The 14,344-nt window shown below is 31.1% G+C and overlaps 1 protein-coding gene across 1 annotated transcript; it reads right to left on the bottom strand.

Annotated features, from left to right (window-relative positions):
- Positions 1-202: 202 nt before the first annotated feature.
- LOC139899882 (uncharacterized) lies at positions 203-982 on the bottom strand. Its single transcript, XM_071882708.1, has one exon. The coding sequence runs from the start codon at positions 980-982 to the stop codon at positions 203-205; it is 780 nt and encodes a 259-aa protein (XP_071738809.1).
- Between the last annotated feature and the right edge of the window lie 13,362 nt (positions 983-14,344).

Genomic DNA, 14,344 nt, shown 5'->3' with positions numbered 1-14,344 from the left:
CAACGTACAGATCCAAAGCCCCCTTATTCAGCTTCTGAATTTTCCTAAGTCCCTGCATATCATTACAAATATGAGTACCACAACCAGTGTCATACACCCAAGTTTTATTAGGAAAATTATAGAGTTCTATAACGAAGATACCTGAAGTGCTGGTCGAACCAGCCTTTCCCTTCTTTAACTCTTCCAAGTAAAGGACACAGTTTCATCTCCAATAACCAATCTGGCCACAATGGTGACAATCCATGTCCTTTGCGGGATGCTCTTTCTTTGCTGGTGGTGAAATTTTCTTCTTTGGTGTGTAAGCTTGCTTAATCTTTCCTTTTCCCTTTCCACTAGCAACTTGCGGCTTTCTTTTCTGGATTTTACCTTCCTTTATTGTTAAGACTGCAGGAGTCTTCTTTGGTTGCCCCTTTTCAGCTTGCTTAAGCATTGCATGAAGCTCTGGAATGGGTTTTCCCATGCTATGCATATTGTAATTCATTACAAATACATCATAGTCCTTGGATAGTGAAGTAAGTATCAAGTGCACTCCAAGAACTGGAGGCATAGCATAACCTAGGCTCTCCAATTGATCCAGATAGCCTTTCATCTTCAAGACATATTGGCTAACCGGCTGCCCCAACTCATGTTTGCAAGCGTGAAACACTTTCACAGTTTCAATCAATTCCTGTTCAGCCTGCTGTTGGAACATCGTCTTGAGTTCCTCGATCATGTCATATGCATTGTAGTCCATTAAGTTCCTTTGGAGCTCAGAGGTCATGCTAGCAAGCATAAGACATGCTACTTCAAGTTGTTCATTATACTGCTTAGTATAAGCATTACGAACAGTAGCACTAGCAGTTTCAGGTGGGGCTTCAGGTAAAGGATTTTCTAGATGGTGCAACTTCCTTTCAGACTTTAAGACAATCTGAAGGTTTCGATACCAGTCAATGAAGTTGTTACCATTCAATTTTTCCATTTCAAGGATTGACCTTATGGTCATGTTGTTTACGGATTGAATTGTGTTTGATGTCATCTACAAAATAAACAAGGTTCGTTTAGTATCTTTAATAATTATCCTTTTATAAATTAATTACCCATGTTTTAAAACTTATAAAACTTTTAATTTACGTAAAAGGCTAAGATCCACATTGTGCTCCCACCATCACATCAGTTGATCTGCTAGCAATGGTGGATTCAATCGGTAGGCGGTGGGCACCAATTGCATTACAAGTACAACTCTTAGATCTTTATAGGACTCACGAAATTTAGTGTCTAACACTAGTGTCATGCTGGCATGTTTAGTCCCATCCTTGCCCCGGGTTGCGGTCTCACCTCTCAACTCGATTAAGTCATCCAATTGTGAAACATATAAAAATTAATCTAGGTCTCACGCATAGATAATGATTACTTCGAGTTATAATTCAACTAGGTCTCACGCATAGTCAAAAAATAACGACAAGTGTTTCAACCGAATTGGACGGCACGACTTAAATTTCGACGGGTATATTATACAATTTTAATAATCTTTAGAAAAATTGTGTTACGAATATTACACGCATAATATTCGTCTCACAAGTTAAAAACATTTTAACTTGATTTTAATTATGTTTTAATTTTAATTGTCACATGGCAAATTATACACAATCACATAACATATAAAATGCAACCACACAAAATAAAACATAATAAGTATGTGCATAGCCTCATCCGATGAAAATCCTATGCTTGGTCTCACGAGCCATTATGAGAACCAAGCAGTCAACTAAAGGGACGATCATAAAAGTAAACCTTAGAAGCTCCGACTTGCGTCAAGATCTCATGATGACCAAGTGTTCTCCTTCAACGCATCTCTCTCAGCTTTTGTCCATTGACTTTATTGCAAGTGTGTCTTGATGGCCAAATTCCGTTCACTTCAAGTCTTTAATCCCATCATGGAGGTTACATTTATTATAAAATAAAATACAACTAATCTAGAATTGTAAATTACATAATTAGCTCAAAATGGCCTCCCAAAATAAAAGATTAAATTACATCCATAAATGGCCACAAAACAGTGGCATCCAAACAACCATAAACATTCAAGATCACAACACATACACACGGTATAGGTTTTCATCGGCTATGTACAATTAAATCATAATAATAATAACATGATCATGACAATAATTATGGCTTGCTCCATGGCATAAGATGCATGTCTTGGCCATGGATAAAAAAACATACAAATATATATACAAGCCATTTAATCAATAACAGCCACGCATAAATATACTAACCGTATAAAAACATAAGAGGCTCATGATACCACTGTTGGTGATTTAGGGTTTTAAGAAAACAATTTTCCAATTAATTATTATCATGTACATACATATAATAACAATAACTTTAAGCGGAAGCGTATTAATTTTATTGAATTAAATAAATCACCAAAAACGGATCCATATGATTTATACGGTTAAATAAATAAATACAACAAGGGAGTTTAAAGATTATACCTTTTTTGTAGAACCGGATTGAAGGAAGAGAAACTAACAATCAAAAGGATGATTGTCGCTAGGGTAGTCCACATTACACTTCGAACAACGTCAAACGGATGTGCTAGTCCTGTCAAGTAATAATAAATAATAATCACAAGGATTATTTATTTATTTTGAATCGTAAAGATTAGAAAATAAATAGGTTCGTAGACAAACACAAATCAAGGTTGATATTTATTTTTCGTAAAACAAATTGATTGGTGGGATTTAGTTTTCTTTCGTAAAGAAAACTAATGGAACTTTTTTGAGATTGTATTTTTTTTTCTTCAAAAATTGGCAAAGCAAGATGTCAATTTATATATTGATTTTAAGTCGGCAATACGTACACAAAATCGGTTAGTAAAAACAAACCTACCAGAGCTTCTACTCTGTATTACTTTTCCTTATATGACAAGAATACCTTGGAGCATAAGAAAATATTTATTAATTAATTTAATCAACTAATTAATTAATTAATCATATTTAATTACTTTACTTGAATAATATATATCAAAAAATATATATTATTAATTGACGTCTAGGTGTATAAGTGTGTGACCCCGAAGGCTCAAATGAATTCAGCCATATAGTTATGTGATGTACCTTGCGCATAAATCCTACATTAATAATTATAATTAGAAACTTATGATATGATTAATAATTCATTATTAATTAATAATACTTATGATATGATTAAAATTTATTATTAATTAATAATACTTATATTATGATTAATATTTAATTAATTAATTAAATACTTATGTTATATTAATTATATCATTTAAACTTATGTTAACTTTAATAATTCATTTTAATTTAATTAAACTTATGATATGACATAATTATACATATATGACTTTAAATAACATTATAACTTATATTATTAATATAACTTATACTTAATATTCAATGCTGACTAAGTTTGACCAAGGTTGACTTTGAGTTGACTTTCGGTTGACTTTGACTTTTAGTTGACTTTTGTTGACTTTTCTAATTAAGGAAACTTTCCTAAGTTATAACCTTTCTAAAAATAGAAACTTTCCTAAAATAGAAACTTTCTAAAAATAGAAACTTTTCAAAAATAGAAACCTTCCTAAAATAGAAACTTTCCTAAAATAGAAACTTTCGAAAAATAGAAACTTTCCAAAACTGGAAACCTGCCAAAAATAGAAACTTTCTAAAAGTAGATAGTGCGTGTCCTTACGCTGCTCTGATCAAATCGAAGCATACTGAGTGTTGTTTTATGCCTACTAGCAACAAGTACTATAGCTATCATACTAAGACTTGACCTAAGTTAGTTATTTATATCGACCTGCTTTATTTATAGGTCGGCGTTGTGATCATTCTTGATCACTTACTTCATTTGCGATTCACATTTTTGTGTGGTTACTTCATTGTCGTTAAGGTGAGTTATAGTCCCATTTTTCTATTTTATATCTTTTGGGATGAGAATACATGCATTTTATTTTTCACGTTGGACACAAGTGAAAGTTGGTTTAAATTATTCATTGTGAGTGGAACAAAAATATCCCCTAATCTGGTAATTGTAATCACTGGTTTCTACTGGCGAACGCGAATCCTATGGATAGATCTATCGGGTTTGACAACCCCATTTCGTGCTAGTCGCGCTAGCATTTACAGACGGAATGTATTAGTACTTCGTAATTATTTGAAGATACACTTGTTCAGTATATATTGTGTTTGGTAAGGGTGAAATTGGTTAAGTGGTTACCAGGTGGCTCACGGGTTAATGAAATAATGTTTTATATGTTTTCGAGCATATAATTTTGTGGTCTAAAAGGAGTCTTTATGTTTTCAAACATAAAATTTTATGGTTTAAATTAAATATTGTTTGCAATATTAAACCTATAATTCACTCAACATTTTTGTTGACAGTTACTCGCATGTATTATTCTCAGGTTCATGATTGATTGCTTCCACTGTGCTTAGAGAGTCTACGTATTTATGATGACAGCTTTTGTTAAACAATAACTTGCATTCTATTTTGATACATTAAATTGTGGGTGTTTGTTGACTTTGTTTTGGTCAAATTTTGATTAAGTATTTATGTATGGTTTTTCTAAACTTACATATTTTGGTAGATTTCCTTTATAGGAAATCATTTTTAAATAAAGAATGCAAGGTTATTTATTAAATTCATTGAGAGTTATGATCAAGCTGTGGGACCAAGATAACGATGGTCATCAAGTGTACTTTGACGGGTCGTTAAAATATCGGGGGTAAAAACGTGACTTTTTAGCCGATATCAACTCATATATACAATGGGATATGGGTTACGATTTATATGGGAACAACAAAATCTTTTCTAAATCATAAATACTTGTTGGATACGACAAATTTTGTGATCGTGACCCTCAACCTCGCGATCGTTAGACGAAACGTAAAAAAAATCGTAATTTTACGGCCCAAAAGCTTCTGTTTGAAACCTTGTCTTATAGCTCATGTGGTTGTGGTCTGCCTCTCTAAGCGAAAGGTCAGGAGTTCGAATCTCGTGAGGTGTAACATTGCACACAAGATTGCCCATTTACCCTTGAATTTCACGCAAGGATGCTTTTTGCACATCGCGTTGCGGGGGCAGTGAGGAAGGGGTTTTTTTTACCACCCATGATCTCGGATTGGGCCGGGTTTCCTTCTGTGCAACAGTTGGGTACATGTTATGCAACTGTGGAAGATGAATGCATGGATGGTTAAGTCCCCTCGAATGATCCCGTACTGTTGTTAAAAAAGGTTCTCTTTGTGATCTCCGATTTTCACCACCGTCTGTTTGTGATCTCTAATTTGGTCATTTGTTATGAAAGAGAATTGATATCTTTAATATCCAGATTGATGCCTCCATCAAAACTTATGCATTAATAAGTTGTATCGTACAACTAACTAATGCACAACTTTGTTGGATGTATCCTTACACCAGTAAATTTATCTATTTATCACTAAATATGTTTTAATGTGTTGTATAGTACAATAGTACAATTCATATTTAACGATGTGTGCATAAAATTAGTGATGTAATGATCAGTGCCGATCATTGAACGTCTCATTCAACTAATTCAAGGAAACTAAATTTTTTTAAAGTGATGTGTAGTTTTATTGTAGTACATAATGGTGTCCTTTTAAAGAATCAAAATCAAATCTAGTTAGTATCCCTTTACAAATTATAATTGTTGATTTCGATCATAATAGTTGACATGTATGTAGTTTTAATTATTGATGTATTATTTTCCATATGGTGTGTAGGCGTGTAAATTAAATATTGGAGTACTACTGATCAAGCATCGAATAGAGGGGTCGGGTCCGGTCCATGCTTATCAACAATAGAAAGGGATTTAAGGGTCATTTGAGCTTAACTCTCCGGTCCGGAGTACCGTGAATAACCCTTTGCGAGATGAGGATCTCAACAAGGGTGGTTAAACGTTAACCCACCATCGACGGGATAGCCGGTTGTTGATGGTTTGGGTTGGCTTATAGGATTTGTGTTTATGGAACGTTACCTGTAGATCAAGAGTAAGTCTAGTGATGTGCCGTAAGTCCGGTCTCCTGACACACACACGTCATCTCAGCGCATGTAAAGTTGCGCTGAACCAATTTGGCACATAATATGCGCGCGATATACATGGCGATGTAAGTCTGATGCGTAACACGAGTATCATTAACTACATAACGGTGGTGTCCTTTTAAAGAACAAAATTCAAACGGTGTCCCTTATTTTGGCCCATAGGGCTCAAAATAGTTAAACTCTTACTCAGATCGTAATATATAGCACCACCACTATAACAAGAGTATTTGTAGCATGACTAAGAGTATAATATGTCAGTAGTTTATTTTCAGTGTCTATTTTAAGGTCGAAATAGACTTTGAAATTGATTAAAGTGAAGTGTTGTTCGGTATCTTTGATTCAAAGTTTTAGTGAAAGAAAATAAGGTGTGGACCGATATAAAAATTGAATAATTAATAAAAACAAATAAAATCATCGTCGGTATATCGACGATGGACAACTGAAGCCGAAATAGACAATTAAAGCCTATGTTCTTCATCCTTCATCGCTACAGTACTAGAAAAGCAAAATTCTGAATTCTACATGAAAACATGAGATTGTTTAGTTAAAAATCTTCCTTATCAATAGTATAAGCTTCGGTAATTATCAAACCTCGGTTTCATCAATCACATAGATTGAATTTTTCAGTCAAACTTATTCACAAAAAGTTAACAAATCATGTACCTTTGTTTTAGAACCTGAAATCATTCACGAAGCTGTGATATTAAATTCTAGACGTTTTTCATGTTTGAAGTTTAGCCTGAAACATGTTGTTGTCGTTGTACCACAATGAACCACCAATAACTGCCTCATCGTAGTTGTAACAAACCTTAACAATTACATCTGTAACCTTCTTGAGCTCAATCCGTACCAAATTACACGGATACACTCACATCCGTATCAAATACCACGGATACTTCAGATTCGTATCTCACTCAATCTGTATGTATACGATTGAAACCGTACAGATACCCACCTGAAACCATACGTGTACACATCATAAACCGCACGGATACTCATCTAAAACCCTATAACCGTACTATGATGACCATGAAAATTTCAACTTAAACCAATTCTCTATATGATTTAATATTTTCGTCATGATAAGCAATGCATTTTGACAAGTTTTAAAACTTTTGTAAATTGTAACATCCCGTTTTCTTCGTATATGACTCAAGGTACTTATTTAATTGTTAGAACGTTATATCTTGTTCGTATTTGTGTTTAAACATTTCAAAGTGTTAATTTGTTATATGTTACGCATGAGAATGTATATGTGTACGAGTATACACATGGTTTAGGAGAGGTATTAAGTCTTGTGAGGCTTAAATTTGAAGTTTAATGCGTATAGGAAGCGAGAACGAAAGGTACAAGTTGTATATTTCATTGTGAGTTTAAAATGTGGAAAAGTGGTCAGTCTGCGGCCATTGTCGCGCCGCGGAGAGAAAGGTCGCGCCGCGACATATAACGCGAATCAAGCCCCAGGAACCAATCTAAACAGCTCGAGTTTTATGTTAAGTGCCGCCCCGCGACAAAAGGGGTCGCGCCGCAACCCCTCTGGTATGCTGATTCGTTTTTCAGATTTAAATAGGAGTGGTTCGAGGGTATTTTCATCTTTTTGCGTGTGGACCAGATTTGAGGCTCAATATCAGCCACTTATCTCATTTAATTCATGTTTCATTTCCCTTTTCTTTCCATTTTCTCTTCCAAAACATAAAATCCATTTGGATTAAAAGTGAGATTCGAAGGCGAAGATTTGTGATTCGATCTTTGGAGCAAATAGGAAATTTGTTCTCCTCGTTCGTAGCTACGACTTGATAGTATTGGTAAGTCTTAACTCTGTGTTTTAAGTTTTAGTTAATTTATGGCTAGGGTTTGGCCATTTTAGACTTGTAAGACCCATTTGGGGACTTAATGGGTGAATTTGGGTTAATTAGATGCAAGGAAAACCCAAATGGTGTTAATCTAGGGTTTGGTCACGAATATTGAGAATTGTAAGTGTAAATTGTGTTGTTAGTCGCTAATACACTTGTAAAATGATGAAAGATTGTAAATGGGATAAGTTTGACCAAAACTTGTAAAAACTAAATGTTAAAATGGGTCAAATGGGTAGTGGTTGACCTAGTTGGGTGAGGTGGGTATGAAATACCCATAAATTGTGTTATTTGGTGTTAGTAGACCCTAATCACTAGCTTTTAGTGAATTATGACGAGTCATAGCTATTAATGGGCGGTTTTGGTGGATGTGAATCATTTAATGCTTTTAGAGCATTAAATGCTTAAGGAAGAAGTGTTGGTGGTTAGTCCACTAGAGTTGTATGTTAATTAAATGCATAATGTGATAGGTGCATATCATTGAAGGTTGCGAGCTTGATTCCTAGTTCACCAAAGGCGATAAGGTGAGTGGAATAATTATATGCGTATGTATATAATGTATTTATTTTTATACTATGGTATGAACCAAAGAGTCGATAGTGCCATAGTATGTGCGATTATGCTATGATGTGAACCAAAGAGCCGGTAGCATCGTAGTACGTGTGTTGTAGTGTGAACCAAAGGGCCAGTAGCACTACGGCACGAGTTATTATAGTGTGAACCAAAGAGCCGGTAGCACTTATAGCGAGTATGACTCGGGTTGTGATGTGAACCAAATAGCCGGTAGCGTCATAACCGATGCGTATGGTGTGAACCAAAGAGCTGGTAGTACCATGACGCGAGTATGGTTAACCATGGTTGTGTGTTGTATTGTAGTGTGAAGACCCGTCCTAATCCATCCGGACGAAATCCATATCGATTATAAACGATTCACAACAGTTGATTACATCGCGAGGTATTTGACCTCTATATGACACATTTTACAAACATTGCATTCAATTTTAAAAGACATTCTTTCTTTACAACGAAAATTGACGGCATGCATACAATTTCAGAATATATCCAACTATAATTGACTTAATAATAATCTTGATGAACTCGACGACTCGAATGCAACGTCTTTTGAAATATGCCATGAATGACTCCAAGTAATGTTTCTAAAATGAGCAAATGCACAGCGGAAGATTTCTTTCATACCTGAGAATAAACATGCTTTCAATTGTCAACCAAAAGGTTGGTGAGTTCATTAGTTTATCATAAATAATCATTTCATAATTTTAATAGACCACAAGATTTCATATTTCCATTTCTCATAAACATACGTCCCATGCATAGAGACAAAAATATCATTCATATGGATTGAACACCTGGTAACCGACATTCACAATATGCATATAAGAATATCCCCATCATTCCGGGATCCTCCTTCGGACATGATATAAATTTCGAAGTACTAAAGCATCCGGTACTTTGGATGGGGCTTGTTGGGCCCGATAGATCTATCTTTAGAGTTCGCGTCAATTAGGGTGTCTGTTCCCTAATTCTTAGATTACCAGACTTAATAAAAAGGGGCATACTCAGTTTCGATCATTCAACCGTATAATGTAGTTTCAATTACTTGTGTCTATTTCGTAAAACAGTTATAAAAACAGCGCATGTATTCTCAGTCCCAAATATATATATTGCAAAAGCATTTAAAAAGGGATTAATGAAACTCACCTAATGTATTTTGTAGTAAAAATACATATGACTATATTGAACAATGCAGGGTTGACCTCGAATTCACGAACCTATATCAATTGTATATTTATTAAAACATATAATCGTAATCGAGCAAGTTTATATATATTATTATTAATAATATACTTGTTATATTTCATGTTATTTGGATCATTTTAATATATTTAATTTATATATTTTATATAGTTAATATTTATCATTATTTATATTATACATATATATGTAAGGTTTTATATATGATAACAATATATATTTGTGTATTAACTGATACATTATATATATATAATTTAGTAATTATCATTTTAATAATAACCATATAATGATACGTAATATTAATATTATTGTAATGTATTGTTGTATAAAATATCTATTTGTAATAATACCAGTATTGACAAGAATGATAATAGTAATGATAATAATAATAGTAATAATATTAGTAGTAATAGTATCTATTTTAATGTATATGGTAATCTTAATAAAAATGCTAATTTTGATAATTTTAATTAAAATGATACTTTTAGTAAATGATAATAATATCAGTGCTAATAATACATATCAGATTTATCCTAAGTTTCTTATAATTTCTAAACTTATGACTACAGTTTCTATAACTTAAATTTGTAATCGTATTCATAATTGTACCTATATTTAAATAATTATGACCATTTTTCATAATTTTTATTGTATCACTTTTATTATTAATTTTGTAGCATGAATGTTGTTAATATGTTCATAATCATCTTAATGACGATAATCATAATATTACAATAATAATAATAATCATAATAATATTAATAATAATAATAATACTAATACTAATACTAGTAATAATAATAATAATATAGTGATAATAATAATAATAATAATAATAATACTTAATGATAATATTAGTAATAATAATAATGATAATACTATTAATTAGATAAATGATAATAATAATAATTATACTTTAATTCTTAGGAACTAATAACACTTATCTTAATAATAACCATAATCAATAATAATAATAATAATAATAATAATAATAATAATAATAATGATAATAATAATAATAATAATAATAATAATTATAATAATAATGAAGTAATAACAATAACAATAAAAGACTACTACCTCACAAGAATAGGTTCCAAAAAGAATATAATTGCCCTTGCCCGGACTCGAGCCCGAGACCTCTCGGATACACACAAACAACCTTAACCAACTGATCCATTCGATTTTTACTGATCATAACTCTTCTAAATATTATTTAACCTATTAACTTCTGTTTCCCTTTCATCTTCTCTTCAAACATATAAATCGGCCAAGACAGTTTTAAATTTTCCCAATTAAGATATTTTAAAACATTTGTAAATAATAGAAATCAGATGTCAGATGTTAGCATTAAAAGGAAAACGAGAAAAAAAAATAAAAAATAAAAAAATAAAAATAAAAACTGCTACTGCAGTCTCGACGCATACAGAAAAAAAAATCTTGATTTTTAATTAGAGATCGTTTTAACAAAAACTTACTTCATGAAATAGGTTGCAAAACCCCTTTAGAAACTATCTGTGTACCTAATTGAATCTGAAACATCGAATAAAAAATGAATTTTGAGAAGAACTATTATTTTGACTTTTGAAAATATATCTTTGACTTCGAAATTCGACTTTGATTTTATGAATTAAGAACTGAAACTTTATATATAGATTAAATGAAGGATTTCTAACAATCCTCCATTTATAGATTTTTAAATGCGACACAGAATTGTGATTTGGCTCAAAAGTTGAAGAACGGGTTTTGCAGTCTGTTTAAAAAAAATATTATTAATTTAACTAATTTAACAGTATTGGGTTGTTGAAATTGATATTGGAAATGGAAGGTAGTTCGAATGGATCCAATATTACAATGAATTAGTCAATCTTATAATGGAATCAGTCGACAGCCAGTACAAATATAACAGGAATTAAATAAGAAAAAAATATATAAAAGCAGATTACGTTATCTACTGAGTTTGGATGTTTTCTATTGATTGAATCACAATACGGGACAGAAACAAGATAATGCTACAGATTGAGAGCTACTGATAACAGATCCTGATTCCAAATGAGTACGTTCTATAATATAATGTATATTAATATATTAATTATTAGTAATTATAATTAATTAAAATCCTATTAATAATTGAATTAATAATAATAATAGTAATAATAATAATAATGTTAATATTATCAAATAATACTAAAAATGATATCAATAATAATTTATAATAATAATAATACTAATTATTAATGGTAATAATAATATCCAATAATAATACTAATATTAATCATAAATACTAAAATTAAAATTTTATTATTAGTTATAATACTAATGATATTAATAATCTTAATAAAGATAATAATAATACATAACCATTTATAGTAATTAAAATTATAATCTTACTACTAATTATGATATGAATAATGATAACAACAATACTAATAACACTAATATTAATAGTAGTTATGTAACAATTCAGTTGTATCAATTTCATATTTATGTAATATACAAAATATTAATAATAACTTTGTTATTAATATTAACTACATATTCTAATAATAGTAGTGAAAGTAATATTAATATTAGTAAAGGTAACAACTTAATTGCATTAGATTTCTTATCTATATCTATTATCTATAACAGTATAACTAATACTGATATTAATTATTAATATTAATATTAATATTAGTATTAATAATAATAATGAAAGTAATAAAATCTTATTTAATTTGTTTAATAATATATTGTTAATTATGTAATATTTAATAATCATATAATATATTATATAGTAACTTTTACTGAATCTTTATCATTTAACTATATATATATTATTTAATAATATACATAAATCTCATATGTCTATATATTCATTTTAAATTTTACTTAATTATTTTGTATCTTATTTAACATATCTAATTCCAATGTTTAAATTATATTTTATAATTTTAAATTACTACACATATTTATATTTACATATATATATATATGTACAATTTTATTTACAAACAATGGTTCGTGAATCATCGAAATTAGTCAGAGAGTAATTGATTACGTGACTATAGTTCCAAAACTTTTGAGGTTAAAAATTACAGACTTTGCTTATCGTGTCGGAAACATATAAAGATTAAGTTTAAATTTGGTCGGAAATTTCCGGGTCGTCACAGTACCTACCCGTTAAAGAAATTTCGTCCCGAAATTTGAGTGAGGTGGTCATGGCTAACCATAAAGATGTTTCCATGACAAATATGAGTTGATAAATGGTGTTTTATCATTATTGACTAATATAGATAAAACGATTCGATTAGGTGAAACGTACAAATGAAGCTATCACAACAGATTGAGATAGAGATTTAACTTTTGACGTAGTCACGTTTGAATTTTTAGAAAATAAGGTGCGTCTAATCTTTTGACGTTGTCTTGGTTGAATTCCGAAATTCAAGAGATTTAAAAGAAAATCTATGAAATCTATAAGATCTGATCCTTCGGGATTTACGGGATTTAAGATCTTTTTAATTAAATGCTATCATTTGTCTCGATTCCTCTGTCAAGTATTTCCACTATAAATGAACTTCTTCCGTTCCATTATTTTCACCATTCCAATACTTTCTTTCTTAGTTCGTACATCCAAAGGATTGTGAAATGCTTAATCCAGTTCTGATCCTTGTCCTCATCCTTATTATCGCAACAATCATTCTCCTTTTCCAACTTCCACCAGAGGAATCTGTTTTCTTCTACTTCACCCTAGAGGTTATAGTGCTTTTAATTCTCCCGTGTCTTTATGTTGCGATAAACATCGACATACACGGTTTGTAATTTCGGTGTTGTTGTTGGGCTTTATATTTTCCCCTATGTATTGGAGCTTCATACTTTTGTTTTCTCTTCCCGACTTTAAGTCAAGCGAATAATGGTCCAGAATTGGTAGATATGAATTTCGAAATGAACATAGTTAATGTTCTAAGATAGAAATGGTAATAGCACGATCTTGATTCGTTAAATTACCAGAATATCCAGGAAAGATAGAACTATCAAGAAAAATATGTTCTTGATATGTTTATAGATTAGACAGAACGTAAGAGTCGTGTAACATTGCACATGATGACGTTGTAATCTGTGAATCATCACATTCTATTTAGAAACTCAGCATGACTTACTGTAATATAATCACGTTGATCAAGTGTCATTATATTATACTAACTCATGCATCAGTTCCCAACACTACTTCAAAAACATTCATATTTTAAATTCGAAAGTTTACAGAATATAGAAACTAACAGTTTCTATATGATGTAACACTGATAGCACGAAGAGATTAATGATTTCATATAAGAATAGTTATGAAAATATATTCAGAAATATCAAGGATATTTATAATGAAAGATACGATAATATCTCGGAATATCTAAGATCAGAGGATGATAGAAACTATTATCCGCAAGGGTTTAGAGTAAGGAGCATGATATTCACTAAAGACTTTAGCAGACATTGAATCATTTGGATTCTTTGAAGTCAAACTTATTCTTTGTGATTTTTCCACGGCTTTCTTCATAGTTTCGCATAATCTGCTTTTCGGTACTAAATTTTTCTATTGAATGTTTCCAATATAATGACACACAGGAAGCACGAAGAGGTATATAATTTCGGACGAGAATATTTATGAA

This window comes from Rutidosis leptorrhynchoides, chromosome 3 (assembly GCF_046630445.1).
Source record: "Rutidosis leptorrhynchoides isolate AG116_Rl617_1_P2 chromosome 3, CSIRO_AGI_Rlap_v1, whole genome shotgun sequence".
Taxonomy (NCBI): domain Eukaryota; kingdom Viridiplantae; phylum Streptophyta; class Magnoliopsida; order Asterales; family Asteraceae; genus Rutidosis; species Rutidosis leptorrhynchoides.
This window is presented reverse-complemented; position numbering and strand designations above follow the sequence as displayed.